The following is a 19,553-nucleotide window of genomic DNA, read 5'->3' as shown; positions in this document are numbered from 1 at the left end:
GGGAAACGTCCCTCTGACCTGCACAGCTCCTCATGAACAGACGGTTCACACACACTCTTCTGTGTGTGTGACGTGTCGTGGAGGAGCGAGCGAGGGGAAGAACGACGCTGGTGCAGCAGAAGCTCGAGCTGCGTCGCGTTTCTTCCTTCGATCCAATCATTTCTTCTCCCGTCACGATCTTTCTGAGTGTTTCTTCCCTGACGTTTTGAACCTTACTGACACTGAGAGAATGAATGTTTCCAAATATATGCAGAACTGACGAAGGATCAACTCTGTGTGGCGTCTTTATTTCTGCTCCGAGGTCAAAGTGTAACCGGACCAACCCTGCTCCTGCAGAGCCACTGTCCTGCATGTTTTAGGTTTCTCTCTGCTCCTGGAGCCACTGTCCTGCATGTTTTAGTTCCTCTCTGCTCCTGGAGCCACTGTCCTGCATGTTTTAGGTTCCTCTCTTTGCTCCTGGAGCCACTGTCCTGCATGTTTTAGGTTTCTCTCTGCTCCTGGAGCCACTGTCCTGCATGTTTTTAGTTCCTCTCTGCTCCTGGAGCCACTGTCCTGCATGTTTTAGGTTTCTCTCTGCTCCTGGAGCCACTGTCCTGCATGTTTTAGGTTTCTCTCTGCTCCTGGAGCCACTGTCCTGCATGTTTTAGTTTCTCTCTGCTCCTGGAGCCACTGTCCTGCATGTTTTAGGTTCATCTCTGCTCCTGGAGCCACTGTCCTGCATGTTTTAGTTCCTCTCTGCTCCTGGAGCCACTGTCCTGCATGTTTTAGGTTTCTCTCTCTGCTCCTGGAGCCACTGTCCTGCATGTTTTAGGTTTCTCTCTGCTCCTGGAGCCACTGTCCTGCATGTTTTAGGTTTCTCTCTGCTCTAACACACCTGAGTCTAATGATCTGCTCGTGATCAAGCAGCTAAAGCTCGTCACAGTGTGATTATTGTTAGACTCAGGTGTGTTAGACTCAGGTGTGTTAGAGCAGGAGAAACCTAAAACATGCAGGACAGTGGCTCTGTAGGAGCAGGGTTGGGCACCCCTGCTCTACAGTATCGCGCCTTTTCCAGTCTTCTGACTTCTCAGCTCACACACTCACATTCCCCCTTTCACACTGATGACAGCGGACATCTTCAGACCTGGTCGTACTCAAAAGAATCTCTAAAATAAAAATAGGAAACATTAATGACTAAATATTATCAAAATACGAAAGAAAATACTTCAACTTTTAGGATCCGTGAAATGTCATGCTCAAGAGTCGCCCGCTAAACTGATGGAAGAGAGTCATTCATTCATTCATTCATTCATTCATCTTCAGCCTCTTGTCCCTGTCGGGGTCGCGGGGGGCTGGAGCCGATCCCAGCTGACATCGGGCGTGAGGCGGGGTCCACCCTGGACAGGACGCCAGTCTATCACAGGACACATAGAGACGAACAGAGACAGACAACCATTCACACCTACGGGTGATTTAGAGTCAGCAATGAACCTAAAATGAGTAGTTTAAAAACACTGCTCCAAGTGCCAACGAGCGTCGTTAGAGTGAGTGGTTGGTGGAAGTAGGTCTGGACTTGGTTAGTGCTCTATTGAGTCTTAACGACAGTGGTTGGAGTCACAGGAGGACGTTTGTGAACAGTTGTTCTTTGAGGTTGGATTGTTGAATGAAGGGATGAAAGGGCAGCACTGTAAACTGGAGATAAGTGGAGTCTCAGATACCTGGATGATGAGGAGGATGAGGGTGATGATGATGAAGAGGATGATCACATCGTTGTGACCTGAAAAGAGAAACTGACAGTAGCAGAGAGGACGTTAGAAGGGATGATGGTAATGATGATGATGGTGATGATTGTGATGGTGATGGTGATGGTGATGATGATGATGATGAGGAGGATGATGATGATGGTGGTGATGATGATGATGATGATGAAGAGGATCACATCATTATGACCTGAAACTGACAGCAGCAGAGAGGACGTGAGACGTTTGGTTGAACACTGATGGTGTGAAGACATGACGTGTGTGTTTGAGAGAGAGAAGCAAAGAAGAGGAAGGACGCTCACCTTCTTCATCCCTCCATCATCACTGTTTCCATGTTTCCTCTCCAGAATAACAGGAAGTCATGTATCGCTGTGAAGCTCAGACTATAATAATAAAGATAACTGTCACATTTGAATGACTCTGAGGACGGAAGAATCAGACGCTTGACCTCTAACGTTGCAACAGATGCAGACGCCCTTATACCTCACTCCACACTGATGTGACGGGCGTGTTGGTCGTTCCACCGTAAAGAGCTTTAAAATGATTTATTACAAGGTTTAATTTTTAACTTCTGACACTTGCAGGTGGTTCTGGAGAGCACAGGAGTCTGGGATCTTACAAAACAACACTTCTTTATTGTTGTACAGTTTGTAACTCTGGTGAAGTTCGTATGTAACAGCAGTCTTTATTCATAAAACACCCCAAACCCGGCGGGGCGGGAGGTTCGTCCACTCCCGTCCGCCCGCCGCCCTCCACAGCTCAAAAAAGCAGGCACATTCCTCATGCAAAAAAAGTCTGGACATGCATTTAAAACCCTCTTTTGTGTACCCAAGACCCCCCCAAGACCCCCCTCAGACCCCCCCCAGAGTAACCAGAAGAGTAAACAAACTCCACAGACGTCAGCGGGAGTTCTGCGTCTTGGTGTGTCAGTGTCCAGGTCCCGGTACAGAAAATAGAAACCAGATATCTGACGCGTCTGTTTTTACAACATGTGGTGCACAAAACACCTCACAACAGTACAGAAGTCCTGAGACCTCCACAGCGATGCATCCTGGGTATTGTAGTTGTGTCTCGTACCAGCGTAAAGCTCAGTGTTGTTGGACATTAGACGTATAAACACGCAGATGCGTCGCCGGCGCCGTAACTTCTGACCTCTGAACGTAAAGAAAAGACTCAGAGAAATTCTGATTATTGCTGCGTTTCAAAAGTGGTTCAACGCGCCCTCGTTCACTTCCCCACCGCCATCTTAAGTGTCTGAACCTGCACCTGGAGGCGGATCCATGACAGTCTGAACCTGCACCTGGAGCCGGATCCATGACGTTCTGAACCTGCACCTGGAGGTGGATCCATGACAGTCTGAACCTGCACCTGGAGGTGGATCCATGACAGTCTGAACCTGCACCTGGAGGTGGATCCATGACAGTCTGAACCTGCACCTGGAGGTGGATCCATGACAGTCTGAACCTGCACCTGGAGGATCCATGACAGTCTGAACCTGCACCTGGAGGATCCATGACAGTCTGAACCTGCACCTGGAGGTGGATCCATGATAGTCTGAACCTGCACCTGGAGGTTGATCCATGACAGTCTGAACCTGCACCTGGAGGTGGATCCATGACAGTCTGAACCTGCACCTGGAGGCGGATCCATGACAGTCTGCATCTGCACCTGGAGGTGGATCCATGACAGTCTGAACCTGCACCTGGAGGTGGATCCATGACGGTCTGAACCTGCACCTGGAGGTGGATCCATGACAGTCTGAATCTGCACCTGGAGGCGGATTCACGACAGTCTGAACCTGCACCTGGAGGTGGATCCATGACAGTCTGAACCTGCACCTGGAGGTGGATCCATGATAGTCTGAACCTGCACCTGGAGGTGGATCCATGACGGTCTGAACCTGCACCTGGAGGATCTATGACAGTCTGAACCTGCACCTGGAGGTGGATCCATGACGGTCTGAACCTGCACCTGGAGGATCCATGACAGTCCGAACCTGCACCTGGAGGCGGATCCATGACAGTCTGAACCTGCACCTGGAGGCGGATCCATGACAGTCTGAACCTGCACCTGGAGGTGGATCCATGATAGTCTGAACCTGCACCTGGAGGTGGATCCATGACAGTCTGAACCTGCACCTGGAGGTGGATCCATGACAGTCTGAACCTGCACCTGGTGGCGGATCCATGATAGTCTGAACCTGCACCTGGAGGTGGATCTCCACCGCCACCGTGTGACGTGTGCGGTGACGTAACACCAAAGGCTGAGGGGGAGTGAAGGAGGGCGCGTTGAACGACGAATGAACCGCAGCTTCAGAGAATAACGATGATCATAACTTCCTGTCTCCACAGACATACATGCATTAGGAAACGCAGCTCCCCTGACCAAGATGGCCGCCGCGTCACCGGCCGACGACACATCCTGGTGTTTATATCCCTGTGGCTGGAGATGATGGGAAATGTATGCATGCTACATAAGAGTCGGGAAGGTGACGCTCGGCCTGTTTCATTGCTTTCATCAACAAAAATAAATAAATCCACAGCCTAAATAAATAAATAAATAACTTTTTTTTGTTATGTTTTAGGTAAAAGGTGCAAGTGTTCTCTGCAGGTGATGGCTTTCTGTTTGAACTTTGATCTGGAGTCGACAGGTGACGGACTCCTGTCTTTCGGTGGCGAAGGCACAAATGGCTGGATGGCTAAAGCTCAGGAGTGACGCGGGAGGCTGCTGTACAATCGGAAAGGGCCGGTCGTAAACCAGCACGATGGTGACACACGGGTGCGTACGAGTGCTCATTCTGACGTTTATCCAACTCCATTTTGCTTTTTTTGTCTTTGGCACAGAAGAACCCAACCCCCTTAAAACTGAAGCACCTCCAACCTCGACTCAAACGTCTCACGGGGAAAGAAAAGGTGGATTTTTCTGTTCAAAGTTAAAAACCATTCAAATACTTGTTGTTTTTGGGAACATGAAGGACGAGCGCGTGACTCTGGAGACGAGGTGGACGAGTGTTTCCACTGAGACTGAATGAAGAGTTTACATTCCCAGTCCCGGTGCAGAGGCTCCGATGACCTGCCTTTGGGTTACAGACAAGTTTCCTGCTGAGAAACGTGTGTTTGATTCCCTGCCCTTTGAAGAGCAGGAGACATCCTCACAGGGTCGAGTCAGTGAGCTGGAGAGAGCTCAGTCCAGCTGCAGGGACGAGCCCCCAAACCCACAAATGGGTTTTTGGTTCAATGTCCTAAACACGGTCGGTGGTTCACACGAGTTAAAGACATTTTCATGTTTTGTTCTACAAAATAAAATATGAATTTTGAAGCTTGTACGTGTGTTAAGCAGGAGATTCTGTGTCTGACACGTTCTCACTCACTGGAACTGATCCTTTGCTTTAGACGACGGGGTGGTGAGATAACTTTTGTTATGATTTGACATCTCATCTCATCTCATCTTCAGCCTCTTGTCCGGGGTCGGGTCTCAGGGGCAGCAGCTTTAGCAGGGGACCCCAAACTTCCCTTTCCCGGGCCACATTAACCAGCTCTAACTGGGGGATCCTGAGGCGTTCCCAGGCCAGTGTGGAGATCTAATCTCTCCACCTGGTCCTGGGTCTTCCCCGAGGCCTCCTCCCAGCTGGACGTGCCTGGAACACCTCCCTAGGGAGGCGCCCAGGGTTCATCCTTACCAGATGATCCTGAACCACCTCAACTGGCTCTTTTCAACGCAAAGGAGCAGCGGCTAGTGTGTAGTGTTGTTGGTTTACGGCCTAATAACGTGAACTTTAGACTGCTGATTGTGTTGTGAAGATTATTTTGCTGAACAAAACATGTAAGTATCATGAACTGTTGTGTTCCACAGAGTTTACGTTCTGCAGGACAATCCCATCGGTGTTTTGTGGAGAGAACCATGACGACGCTAACTTCAGAGTCGGACTGCGAACATGTGTCGTCCCTGCAGCCGGCGCTCTGTGGAGCTGCGGTCCTGCATGCCCCAGGAGCTGCAGGGGAGGGTTGATGCTACCGAAGTGTTGATGCTGTAAGACGTGTTGTGCTGCTGTCGTCCTTCACTCTGACTCGCTGACAGCCGGCGTCGTATCTCAGCCTCCCAGCTGTGTTTCTGTTTCCCGTCATCGAGCCGTCACGTTCCTTGATCCGACCTCCGTCTTTCATCTCTTTCTTTCGTCCTCGCTCAGTTCTGACCCGTTCATAACGCCGGCTCCTCCTCATCGATGAATCTGATGTGCTCTGTGGACGCCTTCCCCTGCTCCAGCTGTCGTCCCCACTCCTGCATCTCCAGCTCCTGCGGGTGAGTGACGGGCCGGACCTCCCCACGGCGCAGCTGCGAGTTACACCAAGGTGGAGTCTTGGTATCTCCCGGCCATCGCCGTGCGCTAACAAAGTCCAGAGACACGGGCAGGGACACGGTGGAGGGATGGAGGGAGACGGCGGGAGGCAAGAGAGGGACGGGAGGAGGGGACGGCCCCAGCTGACGGTCTCTGGGGGAGGAGGTGAGTGACGGGGGAGCGGAGCAGTGGAAGGACGGGGGAGGAGGGGTGTCCTGGGAGGGAGGTGGGGGGAGCAGGCCGGGTTTGGACGGGTGGGGGCCTTGGCAGGGGGAGAGGGACGGCGAGGAGCAGAGAGACATAGAGAAGGAGAGAGAGGGTGAAGGGGTGCGAGAGGCGAGGGGAGGCTGGTATATCCCGTTACTGGAGGAGGCGTTGAAGCCGCGGAGGAGCGGAGATCCCTCAGCAAGTCCTTCCTCGGGGGACGGGAGGGCGGAGCGGGCGGGATCGGACCCGAAAGAAGACGAATGAGGCCTTTTTGGTGAGTGAGGAGTCGGGAGAAGGCACCCGGGCAGATCCACCCCCTCCGTGTCTCCGCTGTCCAACAGGGAGCGAGGGGCCGGCCTCTGCAGCAGGGAGCACGGCGTGGCGGGGGCCGGCTGTGGCGGCGGCGCCACGCAGGTGCTTGATGAGAGGTGGCTGGCGCTGCTGGGGGGCGGGGTCAGATTTGGCATCATGGTCATCAGGATTGGCTGCGCCGCTGTCGTCTGGAGGAGGGGCTTAAGCAGGCGTGTCATTTCCTGCAGCTCCTGACTGAGTTTGGAGACTTGTTTGGAGAGACTGTTCATCTGGAGGAGAGACACAGAGGACACGTCACCGTTCTGACCTCTGAACTCTGAACCTCTGACCTCTGACGTCTGAACCTCTGACCTCTCACCTCTGACCTCTGACCTCTGACCTCTGAACCTCTGAACCTCTGACCTCTGACGTCTGAACCTCTGACCTCTGAACCTCTGACCTCTGACCTTTAACCTCTAACCTTTAACCTCTGAACCTCTGATCTCTGAACCTCTGACCTCATGTCGTTCATCTACAGGGGAAAGGTTTGACTTGATATTAATTTTATTTTATTTTATTTATTAATTTTCAAAATAAAAAACTAACAAAAAACATAAGTAACATAAATAACAAATACAAACAAAGGGTTTAAAAAAAGAAACAAATCGTGAGGTGAGATTAAAAAAAACCCCATAAGATTAAATAAATAAACACACACATAAATGTATTAATTAACATTAATAAGCATATGAATAAATATAGAAAATATTAATAAATATAATAATAATAACATCAAATAAAGAAGAAAAAAATAAATATGACTATGAAATGAAAATATTCACTTGAAAAACTAAACTTTTAAATAAAAACATGTTATTTATTTATTGTGACGACTCAGTTATAGGTGATATTACATATTTATTACCTTATTTATTTAATTCATTAATTATCTGATTTAATTTAAATTAAATCATGTTTATGATTTTGCTTTTATCCACTTTTAACATTATTGATATTTGATATTTCTCAGACTTGTGAAATAGTTTTTATGATTGTTATTCACTTGTTTTATTACTCCTACCTTTTTTATCTTTAATATTTCATCATTTTTTTGTGTTTTCTGTTTTAATACTTACTGATCTGTTCCTGTGTTTAAAGTTTATTCTTATTATTATTAAATATCATTTCATATACAACAGAACCTCACTGCCAGTAAGTAAAAGAACACAGTTATTATGTATTTATTTATGTATTATCAGAAGTAAAAACATGTATAATTGTGCAGATGAATGACAGTTTGGTAAACGACCACATGGAGGCGCCACAGCCCAGAGCCAGCACTCACCTCCTCCGTCAGTTTACACACGCTGTGCTTGATCTCCGAGTGCTCCCGGGTCCCTGAACACAACACGAGACACAAACAAGAACATGAAACAAACCAAACATTCAAAGGTTTTCACGTTTTAATCAGGTTCTACAAACGGATCTACTGTAGGAAACACACTTAAACGTCATTTTGCATCTTTTTTTGCTGGTTTTGCATCTATTTTTAGTCATTTTGCATCTTTTTGTGCTGGTTTGCATCTATTTTTAGTCATTTTGCATCTTTTTGTGCTGGTTTTGCATCTATTTTTAGTCATTTTGCATCTTTTTGTGGTGGTTTTGCATCTATTTTTAGTCATTTTGTATCTTTTTGTGGTGGTTTTGCATCTATTTTTACTCATTTTGCATCTTTATGTGGTGGTTTTGCATCTATTTTTAGTCATTTTGCATCTTTTTGTGGTGGATTTGCATCTATTTTTAGTCATTTTGCATCTTTTTGTGGTGGTTTTGCATCTATTTTTAGTAATTTTGCATCTTTTTGTGCTGGTTTTACATCTATTTTTAGTCATTTTGCATCTTTTTGTGTTGGTTTTGCATCTATTTTTTAGTCATTTTGCATCTTTTAGTGCTGGTTTTGCATCCATTTTTAGTCATTTTGCATCTATTTGTGTTGGTTTTGCATCTATTTTAAGTCATTTTGCATCTTTTTGTGCTGGTTTTGCATCTATTTTTTCTCATTTTGCATCTTTTTGTGTTGGTTTTGCATCTATTTTTACTCATTTTGCATCTCTTCGTGTTCGTTTTACTTCCTTATAGTCATTTTTTGTCTCTTTGCGGTCACCTTTGGACGTTTTGTGTCTACTTGTGGTCATTTAGAAACTCTTTGTGATCATTTTGTGGCCCCTGACTTCTTGGTTCCCTGTGTGCGGTCGGCCTGTTCATCCATCCATGGACTCCAGGCATAAAATTTGAGTTTCGTAAATGGAAACGTTGGTATTTGTGGGTGGAGCCTAAAGCTGTTTTCACACATGAACTCTGGAGAACGTGAGGAGAATCAGGTCCTGAGTCTCTTCCTCACTTGCAGCACACAGAAGGACGCTCTCCGTGTCGGACGCCTGCTCATTTATTGGAAATCCTGCATTCGGTTCAGACGAGGGTGATGCAGTGTTTGCAGTGCATGTGTGAAACAGGCTTTAGTCTAATTAATGTCCTCAGTGTGTGTGTGTGTGTGTGTGTGTGTTACCTGGGTAAGGGGAGGGCGGGGCTGCAGGTGACATGCTGGGACTGAACTCAAACTTCTGAGAGGACGTGGAGTTGCTCTCTGTTTCAATGCCGTCCACGAATCTATGCAGGAAAAAAGGATTAAAAGTAAGAGGAGGTGCACAGGAGAGGAATGTTAATCAGCTGCTAATGACACTGTGTGTGTGTGTGTGTGTGTGTGTGTGTGTGTGTGTGTGTGTGTGTGTGTGTGTGTGTGTGTGTGTGTGTGTGTGTGTGTGTGTGTGTGTGTGTGTGTGTGTGTGTGTGTGTGTGTGTGTGTGTGTGTGTGTGTGCACTACTTTCATTCACACATTAAACAGCCCTCCATCAGCAGAGCTCAGTCCAGGATGTCATTAATCTCAAACACACATGTGCACACACACCTTCCACCACCAGCCATGTGATGCAGCTCCTGGTTACCATGGCAGCCAGACACCTCTGCTTCAGAGATCTGTGTGTGTGTGTGTGTGTGTGTGTGTGTGTGTGTGCGTGTGTGTGTGTGTGTTACCTGGGGCTGAGTTCAGGCGGTGCGCTGCTGAAGCTGACCACGGGGATCTGCAGGGTGGCGGGGCGGGAGAGTTCGGAGGGGGCGCGGAACGGGCGTGGCGGCAGCAGAGGGGAGCGCAGCGGCGAGTTGAGCCCCCTGCTGAGACGCAGCGGGGAGCGAGGAGCGCGGGACACCGAGTTCTGCTCCTCGTCGCCCTCCTCGTCCTCACGGATGGACGGCAGCTTCTTCACCAGGCCGCCGTTGCTCTCCCAGTCCACCTGAGAGAGAGAGAGAGGGTTTAAACCCACACACACACGTCTCACCTGACCACGATGGTGACTTATACGGGACGTTATGGTCACGTCTTTGTCTGTGCTGTAGTTAAAAACATGATAAATCAAGTTTGTATGATTGAGAACAAAGAACACGTTTGGATTCACGTCGTCGTTTCTGTGATCAGGTAAAAAACAAAATGGTGCGTGAGGCTTTGATGCTCCTGCGGCCCGGCTGTAACGTTTGTTTGGGAACCAGCAGACACGAGGTCGAGCTGCCTTCAGACTCCAAATCCAGTCCACGATGTTAAAAATGTCTTTTATGGTTAAAACGTAAAGATAAAAGAGACGATGCACACAGATCTGACGCAGCACCGTGGATTAAAAAGACGGTAAAACGCAGCTCAGCTCCGGTGGAAGCAGGAGGCTCAGGGACGTTTTCCCGCCAAAATCCCATAAAACACGACGCTCCCAGACACTGTTTTGTTTATAATTGGTGTATGTTCCATGTGTTTATGTAACACCGACGCTCACCCGGGCGAGCACGGTTCGCTTCTGTAGACGTTCGTGTCACGGACGCACTGAACCAAACATCCACCTTTTCTAAACTGAACCTTTTTCAGGTTCAAACCGGTCGTGTAACGGAAGTTTCGGTGCATTAACCAACTGACACCAAAGCAACCACGGTCCGTCACCGTCTCGTGGTTGTCTTCAGTTTACGTTGACCGTAGTTAGGTTTGTGAATGTACCCTGCTGCTGTAAAGAGTTCTTCAGGGCGCACTCCCACTGTCCCTCCGTCCCATGCCCCGTGCTTAAGGGTACTTGTCCCCCCCTCCAGGCCTGTTTTTAGTCATTTTGCATCTTTTTGTGCTGGTTTTGCATCTATTTTTAGTCATTTTGCATCTTTTTGTGGTGGTTTTGCATCTATTTTTAGTCATTTTGCATCTTTTTGTGTGGTTTTGCATCTATTTTTAATCTTTTTCCATCTTTTTGTGGTGGTTTTGCATCTATTATTAGTCATTTTGCATCTTTTTGTGGTGGTTTTGCATCTATTTTTAGTAATTTTGCATCTTTTTGTGGTGGTTTTGCATCTATTTTTAGTCATTTTTCATCTTTTTGTGGTGGTTTTGCATCTATTTTTAGTCATTTTGCATCTTTTTGTGGTGGTTTTGCATCTATTTTTAGTCATTTTGCATCTTTTTGTGCTGGTTTTGCATCTATTTTGAGTCATTTTGCATCTTTTTGTGGTCATAAAACCTTCGTGTATCTGATTCTCACTTGTTTCTAAAGGAGATCTTGATCTCATCGTGACTTCCTGATTAAATGAAACACATTGCAAAGCTGCGGTTCTGCTCCAGCGCCTTCACAACAACAACAACACAAACACAACTGCTGCAGTAAGTAACCAACGTATCGCACATCTCATCATCGTGCAGACGAGCCAACGCCCCTCCACTTTCCCCGCTCCACTTGCTCTCCCTCCTCGCCTGTAATCGAGTCTCTCCCTCCTCCTCCTCCTCCCCTCCTCCTCCCTCCCTCCTCCCCTCCTCCCCTCCTCCCCTCCTGTACCACCGCGGTGTATTTTTAGCTCTCTCGTTCTAATCTTAGCTCCCAGCTCAGAAACCGAGGAGCGCCGTGCGATGCGGGGGCGTGATAAGTGTGCACTTGCCTCGTGTCGGCGTGCGCTCGTCTGCGCGTGGGAGTGAACTGTGGATATGTGTGATGGAGTCATGCAGAAGTCTGAGAGCACGCAGAAAAACTATGTGTGTGTGAACAAAGTCTCTGGGTGTGTACAGTGTGTGTGCAGGTGCATGATGAATGCATTGTTTGGCCCCGAGCTACGAGGTCACGACAGTCAACAGCAGCGAGCGTCACTCAGAGGAAAACAGCAGTTAAAGATGAAATCGTTTCACACTCACGCTTCACATTTGGTCCCAAATACGGAGGCGTTTGGACGACAGGACTATTACCAATAATATATCACCGCTTATTCCCTCCATCACTGTCCAACCCGTCATTTCGCAAACGACACACACAAGGAACGTTTTGTTTTGTGTGTGTGTGTGTGTGTGTGTGTGTGTGTGTGTGTGTGTGTGTGTGTGTGTGTGTGTGTGTGTGTGTGTGTGTGTGCACTTGTTTGTATGTTTGTCGTCTGTGTTGTTTAAAAGGAAGCGTTTGTCTATTGCAGGGGGTCAAAGTGATCCAGTAAAGGGCAAACACACACCTGACTGGAGTCATGCAATCACCTGAATCACCTTCACACAGTTGGATTTGTTGGATCAGGTGTGTTTTTGCTTGGTTGGCATGGAAACCTGCAGCCACAGCGCCGCCTTTACTGGACCACCTTGACCCCCTGCTCTACGGTCTATAGGAAAAAACCCTTTCATCATTTGACTGCTTCCTCTCCCCCTCTTCCTCTTCATCCTGCAGTCTTCATCGCATCCACACATTCATATTCTCCTCCTTCATCCTCTGGGATGTGTTGGATGTGTGTGTGTTTGCAGAGCGAGGAGGTGCAGCAGATCCGCAGCTCTCTTTTCTTTCATGCATATGCAGAACTAAAGGTCTCCTGGGCGGCCGGTACCAGAAGGGCTGTGCACACATCACCGGGGTGGACATCTGCAGCCCAGGCCGCAGATATGGACGGCAGCTTGTGCACCGACACTGCCAGAGATACGTGCACACATTTGCAGCCTGCTCACACTCTGCAGTGAGTGTGCTGTGCCTGGGAGAAACACATGGCACTGCAGAGGGAGAGGAGGGATGGAGCAGAGCGGAGGATGAGAAGATGAGCCCCCTCCCCTCCCCTTCGTCTGTCCTCCTCCTCCTCCTCCTCTCTTCTCCTCCTCCTCTCTTCTCCTCGGCTGGCTTAGCTATTTATATCTGGCAGGATCCAATCTTAGCAGCAGCTGCGGGGACACAGCCAGTCAGGGACAGCCCGTGCTTCCCCCCCGCTCTATTTTTAGCAGCAGGACGGCTTCAAACAGCAGCACTGAGCTATTCTCGTCCTCGTGTTCGCGCCCTGTGCTGCTGCTGCTGCTGCTGCTGCTGCTGCTGCTGCTGCTGCTGCTGCTGCTGCTGCTGCTGCTGCTGTTACTGCTGCTGCTGCTGCTGCTGCTGCTGCTGCTGCTGCTGCTGCTGCTGCTGCTGCTGCTGCTGCTGCTGCTGCTGCTGCACCAGCCTCTGGCACAGGCTGCGTGTTTGTGTGTTTGATGGCAGAGCAGTTAGATGTGTGTGTGTGTGTGTGTGTGTGTGTGTGTGTGTGTGTGTGTGTGTGTGTGTGTGTGTGTTTTACAGTAGTGGTGCAGAGGTCATGCGTTGCTTTTATCCTCAGGACCCCTTTTGCAATTTGCACTTTGGAGGTGATGGGACTGATCTGGTTCATGTGATGTCATGAAAAGAAAAGCTCTGAATTTCATGTGTATTAAAATCAAAACCGTCTCATTTAGTGGTCTAAACTTAACCGTCTCCTTTAGAGACTAAACTTAACCGTCTCCTTTAGAGACTAAACTTAACCGTCTCCTTTAGAGACTAAACTTAACCGTCACCTTTAGAGACTAAACTTAACCGTCTCCTTTAGAGACTAAACTTAACCGTCTCCTTTAGTGACTAAACTTAACCGTCTCCTTTAGAGACTAAACTTAACTGTCTCCTTTAGAGACTAAACTTAACCGTCTCCTTTAGTGACTAAACTTAACCGTCTCCTTTAGAGACTACACTTAACCGTCTCCTTTAGAGACTAAACTTAACCGTCACCTTTAGAGACTAAACTTAACCGTCACCTTTAGAGACTAAACTTAACCGTCTCCTTTAGTGACTAAACTTAACCGTCTCCTTTAGTGTCTAAACTTAACCGTCTCCTTTAGTGACTAAACTTAACCGTCTCCTTTAGAGACTAAACTTAACCGTCTCCTTTAGTGACTAAACTTAACCGTCTCCTTTAGAGACTAAACTTAACCGTCTCCTTTAGAGACTAAACTTAACCGTCTCCTTTAGTGACTAAACTTAACCGTCACCTTTAGAGACTAAACTTAACCGTCTCCTTTAGAGACTAAACTTAACCGTCTCCTTTAGAGACTAAACTTAACCGTCACCTTTAGAGACTAAACTTAACCGTCTCCTTTAGAGCCTAGACTAGACGCGTGCACTCACGTCGGCGCCGTGGCCCTCCCGCAGGTTGTACGTGAGGTCGTGTTGAATCTCGCTGATGAACTTCTGCGCGTACTCGGGGTAGAGCCGCAGCACCTCGCGCAGACCCTTCAGGCTGATGTACTGCAGGTCGCAGTAGGTCAGCGCCTTCACGTTGGCGTTGGTCTTGATCACCTGCTCCTTCGTCAGCGAGTCGGAGCCGATCAGATCTCCTTTACCTGCGGAGAGACACGTTCATGTGGTCAGAGAGGGTTCAACGAGTCAGAGAAGGGACACACACACTCACACACACTGCCAGAGTCACGTCCAGCCTCAGCTCAAAGCAGCGTTTATTAAGTTCTGTATGCAAACAAACACGTGCATCACTTCTCTTTGCAAACACGTTGTTGCCTCTCACCAGCAGGAGGCAGCGACGCGTCGGAGCAACATCGGCGTGTTCTCGTAAAACACATTCAGACACGTGACGGAAGTAAAGACGGGTGTTTATTGTTTATTATAACAGATGTGATTATTAACAGACAGTCTTCAGCCTCCCTCACTGATCAGACGGACTGACGAGGGCGTCTGCGTCCTGCTCTACAAACGTCTACGCCAGGGGTGTCAAACTCAGGCCCGTGGGCCAAATCTGGGCCGTGGTGTAATTATATTTGTCCCTAAGATCATATAAAGGTTCTGTGAGAGCCGGCCCGTGAGTATAAAGCACACACACGTCTACTTTTCTGTTCACACACATGAGCATCCATGCTACCAGTCTCTGCAGACACACTGAATCCACCCCTCCCCAAAAACGACCCAAAGAAAGATGGAGGACAGCAGCTTTCAGCAGATGATCTGTGTGTGAAGGTAAAGAGCTGTTTGTCACCGTGACTGTGACCAAAGAATCAAACAGAAGAAACACCACGACAAGAACAAGGAGCTGCACTGGAAAGGGTCAACGTTACACATCTGGAGAGAAGGGACACATGCACATTTGCACTTTTTTTTTTTTTTACTAAAGATGAAAACACCACGAAAACATGATGAAACGACTAAAAACTGACGCAAAACACCACAAAAACGTGACAAAACGACTAAAAACTGATGCAAAACACCACAAAAACGTGAAACAAAAGAATCAAACAGAAGAAACACCACGACAAGAACAAGGAGCTGCACTGGAAAGAGTCAACGTTACACATCTGGAGAGTTTTTAAATCTGTCCCCCTGTGAGCTGGAGTTTGACACCTCTGCTCTACGCTCACAAACGAGACACGAAAACAACCTGGAGTTTAACGGTGAAGCGACCTCAGCGGCGTTCACACACAGACACGATTTGATGTTTTGATATTCAGAGAAACACAAAAAGGAGATTTCAACAAAAACGTCAGAAAATTACAAAAAAAAGGCAGAAGATTGGGACAAAAACGCATTTTAAACAGGAACTCTCTCAACTTTGAACTTTTGAACTTTTTGAGTCGCTCTGTTTTATTTGTGGTCGTTTTCAGTCGTTTTTAGTCGCTGTTTGTTTGGTTTTGGTCGTTTAGTGTCATTTTGTTTCTCTTTGTAAAAGCTTTGGGTCACTTTGTGGTCATTTTGCACTTTTGTGACGGTTTTACGTCGATTTTGAGTTGATTAGCATTTATTTATGGTCATTCCACACGTCTTTGTGGTCATTTTACAACTATTTACGCTCATTCTACGCGTCTTTGTAGTCATTTTGCATACGTTTGTGAGAGTTTTGCATCCACTTTGAGTTATTTTGCACTTTTATCTGTGTTTTTACATCGATTTTTAGTTGATTTGCATTTATTTGTGGTCATTTTCAGTCATTTTTAGTCACTATTTGTTTGGTTTTGGTCGTTTAGTGTCATTTTGATTCTATTTGTAACAGCTTTAGGTCCATTTGTGGTCATTTTGCATCTTTGTGATGGTTTTGCATCCACTTTTCGTAATTTTGCACCTTGATGTGGCGTTTTTACGTCAATTTTTAGTTGATTTGCATTTATTTGTGGTCATTTTCAGTCATTTTTAGTCACTATTTGTTTGGTTTTGGTCGTTTAGTGTCATTTTGATTCTATTTGTAACAGCTTTAGGTCCATTTGTGGTCATTTTGCATCTTTGTGATGGTTTTGCATCCACTTTTCGTAATTTTGCACCTTGATGTGGCGTTTTTACGTCAATTTTTAGTTGATTTGCATTTATTTGTGGTCATTTTCAGTCATTTTCAGTCATTTTTAGTCACCATTTGTTTGGTTTTGGTCGTTTAGTGTCATTTTGGAAAGGAACTGCATCTTGAGACCATTTTAAACAAGGAAATAAAGCGATTTAGCAGAAACACTGATGAAGCAGTGAAAAGGTTCTGTAAACAGCAAAGTGGCTCAAACTCATTTTTAATTTGGCTTTTATCTCGTTTTGGAAAAGAGCTCTTCACATATCGGTCTGTTGTGAGTCCAACCTCGTGTGTATTTTACATGCTCCTGTGATAAACAGCATAACTGGACACTTTAATTGACATTTCTTTAAGCATCATGTTTGTCTTCTGTGTCTCCGTCCTGCAGCTTCTGCACAGACGCTGACCTCAGCAGTAATTACGGGCACGTGCACTCTTCCTTCTAAAGGTAATCATGTTTGAGAGGATTATTTCTGAACCCCCTGATGAGGAGGAGGAGGAGGAGGTGAAGAAAGAAGCAGACATGCTACTGCAGATACAGACGCCGCTGCTTATTCAGCATCTTTACTCCGCACACGTGCACATGTGCAGTGTTTGCACGGAGGTTATTAACCGAGCACAAAGCATGATGTCGAAACAGGAAAAGATGGTGATGCACGGCAACATTTGTGAGGCTTTTGACGGACTAAGCCCCCTGCAGTACCAGGAAAACAATGAGGGCTGCACGGAGGGAGCGAGGAGGAGGGAGGCGGGGACCTGAGACGGGTGATGGAGTGTGGAGGAGGACTGCGGAGAGGGAGGGAGGAAAAATGAGAAGGAGAAAGGTGAGACTGCAGGCTGGCGTCGGCTGATTGAGGAGAACTGGACGGGCGAGGTGAGAGAGTGAGGAGGAAGGTGAGAGGTAGGGTGAGCAGAAGTTCAGGGTCCTCATCCACCTCCACTTTCGTCTGACGCTGCCCTCCATCCTCCCGCCCTCCGTCCCATCCGTGTCAATCAGAGCGACGGCCTCTACCTGACTCCATCTGTGTCTCCGTCTTCTCCACGTCACTCACACTCCTGCTCGTCCACGTCTCTTTCCCTCCGAGAGAGTGACGGTCGGGGGGAAGTGCTCATCTTGACGGCGAAATGTTAACGCGAGCAGGAGGTGGATACTTTTAAAGAGTGACATTTAAAGAGAGCCTGGTCTTCAGCGTGTCTGCATGTGAGCGTCTGACAGAGACACCGCAGAGGTCGCTCTGACTGAGACAACACTCTGCACTAAAACCCATATTTTAATGCTGTAACAGCCTTTGTACGAGAACACGAGTCTGAACACAGTGAAAAGCAGAAGAAAAGTAATAAAAAGCAGACGTGTGTGGATCTTATTTCCCTGCAGCCGCCTCACAAATAGATTCACTGTCCTCTTTGGTCTGCAGGCGCCAAACACATCGACCAGGAAAGCCAGACTACTTCTTAAAAAGTTCATTATAAAAGCAGGAAAGAATAGTCTGCTCGGTCTCTCTGGGGTCAGAAATCTCAGTCCTCCTGGTTTAAAGTCGAGCTGCTGCAGCAAAGATCCAGAAAGAGCCCAGAGCCCCCCTCCCCCCCCCCCTTCACAGAGAGTTTATACAGCGATAAAGTTCACTGGGTTGTTGTGATTGGTTCAGACAGTTCCTCACTCCCAGACTGGCTCTCATTCGCCCCCTGGTCCCACGGTTCCTCCAATGAACAGCCACTTCCTGTAGACAGAACCCTCCCTACCCCTTCCTGGGGGGCGGGTCCCTTTTCATCTCACTGCACCGAGTTTTAAACCTGGAGCTTTTCTGCAACATCTGTGTTAAACTCATAATAATGTGAAAGCAGTTCAAAGTTGGATCTGCTGAGACGATGAGAACCAGGAGAATCAATCACCTGCAGGAGTCAGGTTAGTGATTATAGACACAGTCGAACTTTCCCTTTAACGTCGGCGACTCTGACTGAGCGACCGCGTGGCTGCACCGACGCACTCAGGTGTTCGGTCAGACCGGACGTCAGCTGGAGTCAACGCGTTTCGAACATCAGCGCGGACGCATGTTCAGGGTCAGGCTCAGGCTCAGGCTCAGGCTCAGGCGCAGGTGCGGGTGCGGGTGCGGGTGCGGGTGCGGGTGCGGTTGCGGGTGCGGGTGCGGGTGCGGGTGCGGGTGCGGGTGCGGGTGCGGGTGCGGGTGCGGGTTCGGGTGCGGGTGCGGGTGCGGGTTCGGGTTCGGGTTCGGGTTCAGGTTCAGGTTCAGGCTCAGGCTCAGGTTCAGGGTCAGGTTCAGGTTCAGGTTCTGGTGCAGGTTCAGGTTCAGGCTCAGGTTCAGGCTCAGGTTCAGTTTCAGGTGCAGGTGCAGGTTCAGGTTCAGGTTCAGGCTTAGGTTCAGGTGCAGGTTCAGGTTAAGTTTAGGTTCAGGTTCAGGTTCAGGTTTAGGTTTAGGTTCAGGTTCAGGGTCAGGTTCAGGTTCAGGTTTAGGTTTAGGTTCAGGTTCAGGGTCAGGTGCAGGTGCAGGTTCAGGTGCAGGTGCAGGTGCAGGTGCAGGTGCAGGTTCAGGTCCAGGTGCAGGTTCAGGTTCAGGTGCAGGTGCAGGTTGAGTTTCAGGTTCAGGTTCAGGTTCAGGTTCAGGTGCAGGTGCAGGCTCAGGCTCAGGTCCAGGTTCAGGCTCAGGTTCAGGTTCAGGTTCAGGTTCAGGTTCAGGTTCAGGTTCAGGTCGTGCTCGACTGTTGTTGGGAGAAGAGCTTCCCGGCTGTGCAGAGCTCTGCTCCATCCACACTTCAGCATTAATAATCAAGGTGCTTTAATAATGTAGCATCTATTCATTATTGATACCAGCACAGCGCCGCATTTCATCTATTGATGTGTGTGTGTGTGTGTGTGTGTGTGTGTGTGTGTGTGTGTGTGTGTGTGTGTGTGTGTGTGTGTGTGTGTGTGTGTGTGTGTGTGTGTCATGATCAAGATCAAATGTGGGCGAGGGGCTTGGCATTTGGAGATAAACCCGCCCCACCCCACAGAAACACGTGAGCACAGGTCCCAACTATTCATCCCATCCATCTCGACCTTTAGAGAAACTGACTTTCAAAGACACGTCCGTCCGTCTGCGGTCACACGCGTCCTCCTCTCTCCGTCCATCACTCCGTCTACTCCACATTCACACAGACGCAGCTCAGGGACGCTCTGCCTGTTTGCAGGATTATCGTTGCGAAGGCTTTGAAGCACATGAAGAGGAAACCAGATCCCCCCTCCAGGCCCGTTTGTACTCACACTACCTGGGCCTCGGAGAATGCTTCTTGCTGCCTATACGTCATCACGCCGTAACACGTCACACGCATTGATGACGTCATGGCG

At 48.1% G+C, this 19,553-nt stretch overlaps 1 protein-coding gene across 1 annotated transcript in view; it reads right to left on the bottom strand.

Annotated features, from left to right (window-relative positions):
• Positions 1-5,936: 5,936 nt before the first annotated feature.
• kcnh3 (potassium voltage-gated channel, subfamily H (eag-related), member 3) overlaps positions 5,937-19,553 on the bottom strand; it is a gene marked incomplete at both ends in the record, with an annotated part of 122,202 nt that continues 108,585 nt past the window's right edge. The window contains 5 exons of the mRNA XM_083921373.1: positions 5,937-6,863; positions 7,919-7,971; positions 9,140-9,240; positions 9,665-9,921; positions 14,068-14,282. Of these exons, the coding sequence (XP_083777499.1) occupies positions 5,937-6,863; positions 7,919-7,971; positions 9,140-9,240; positions 9,665-9,921; positions 14,068-14,282 (1,553 nt within the window). The remainder of the gene's footprint in view (positions 6,864-7,918; positions 7,972-9,139; positions 9,241-9,664; positions 9,922-14,067; positions 14,283-19,553) is intronic.

This window comes from Echiichthys vipera, assembly GCF_963691815.1.
Source record: "Echiichthys vipera genome assembly, chromosome: 10".
Lineage (NCBI taxonomy): Eukaryota > Metazoa > Chordata > Actinopteri > Perciformes > Trachinidae > Echiichthys > Echiichthys vipera.
This window is presented reverse-complemented; position numbering and strand designations above follow the sequence as displayed.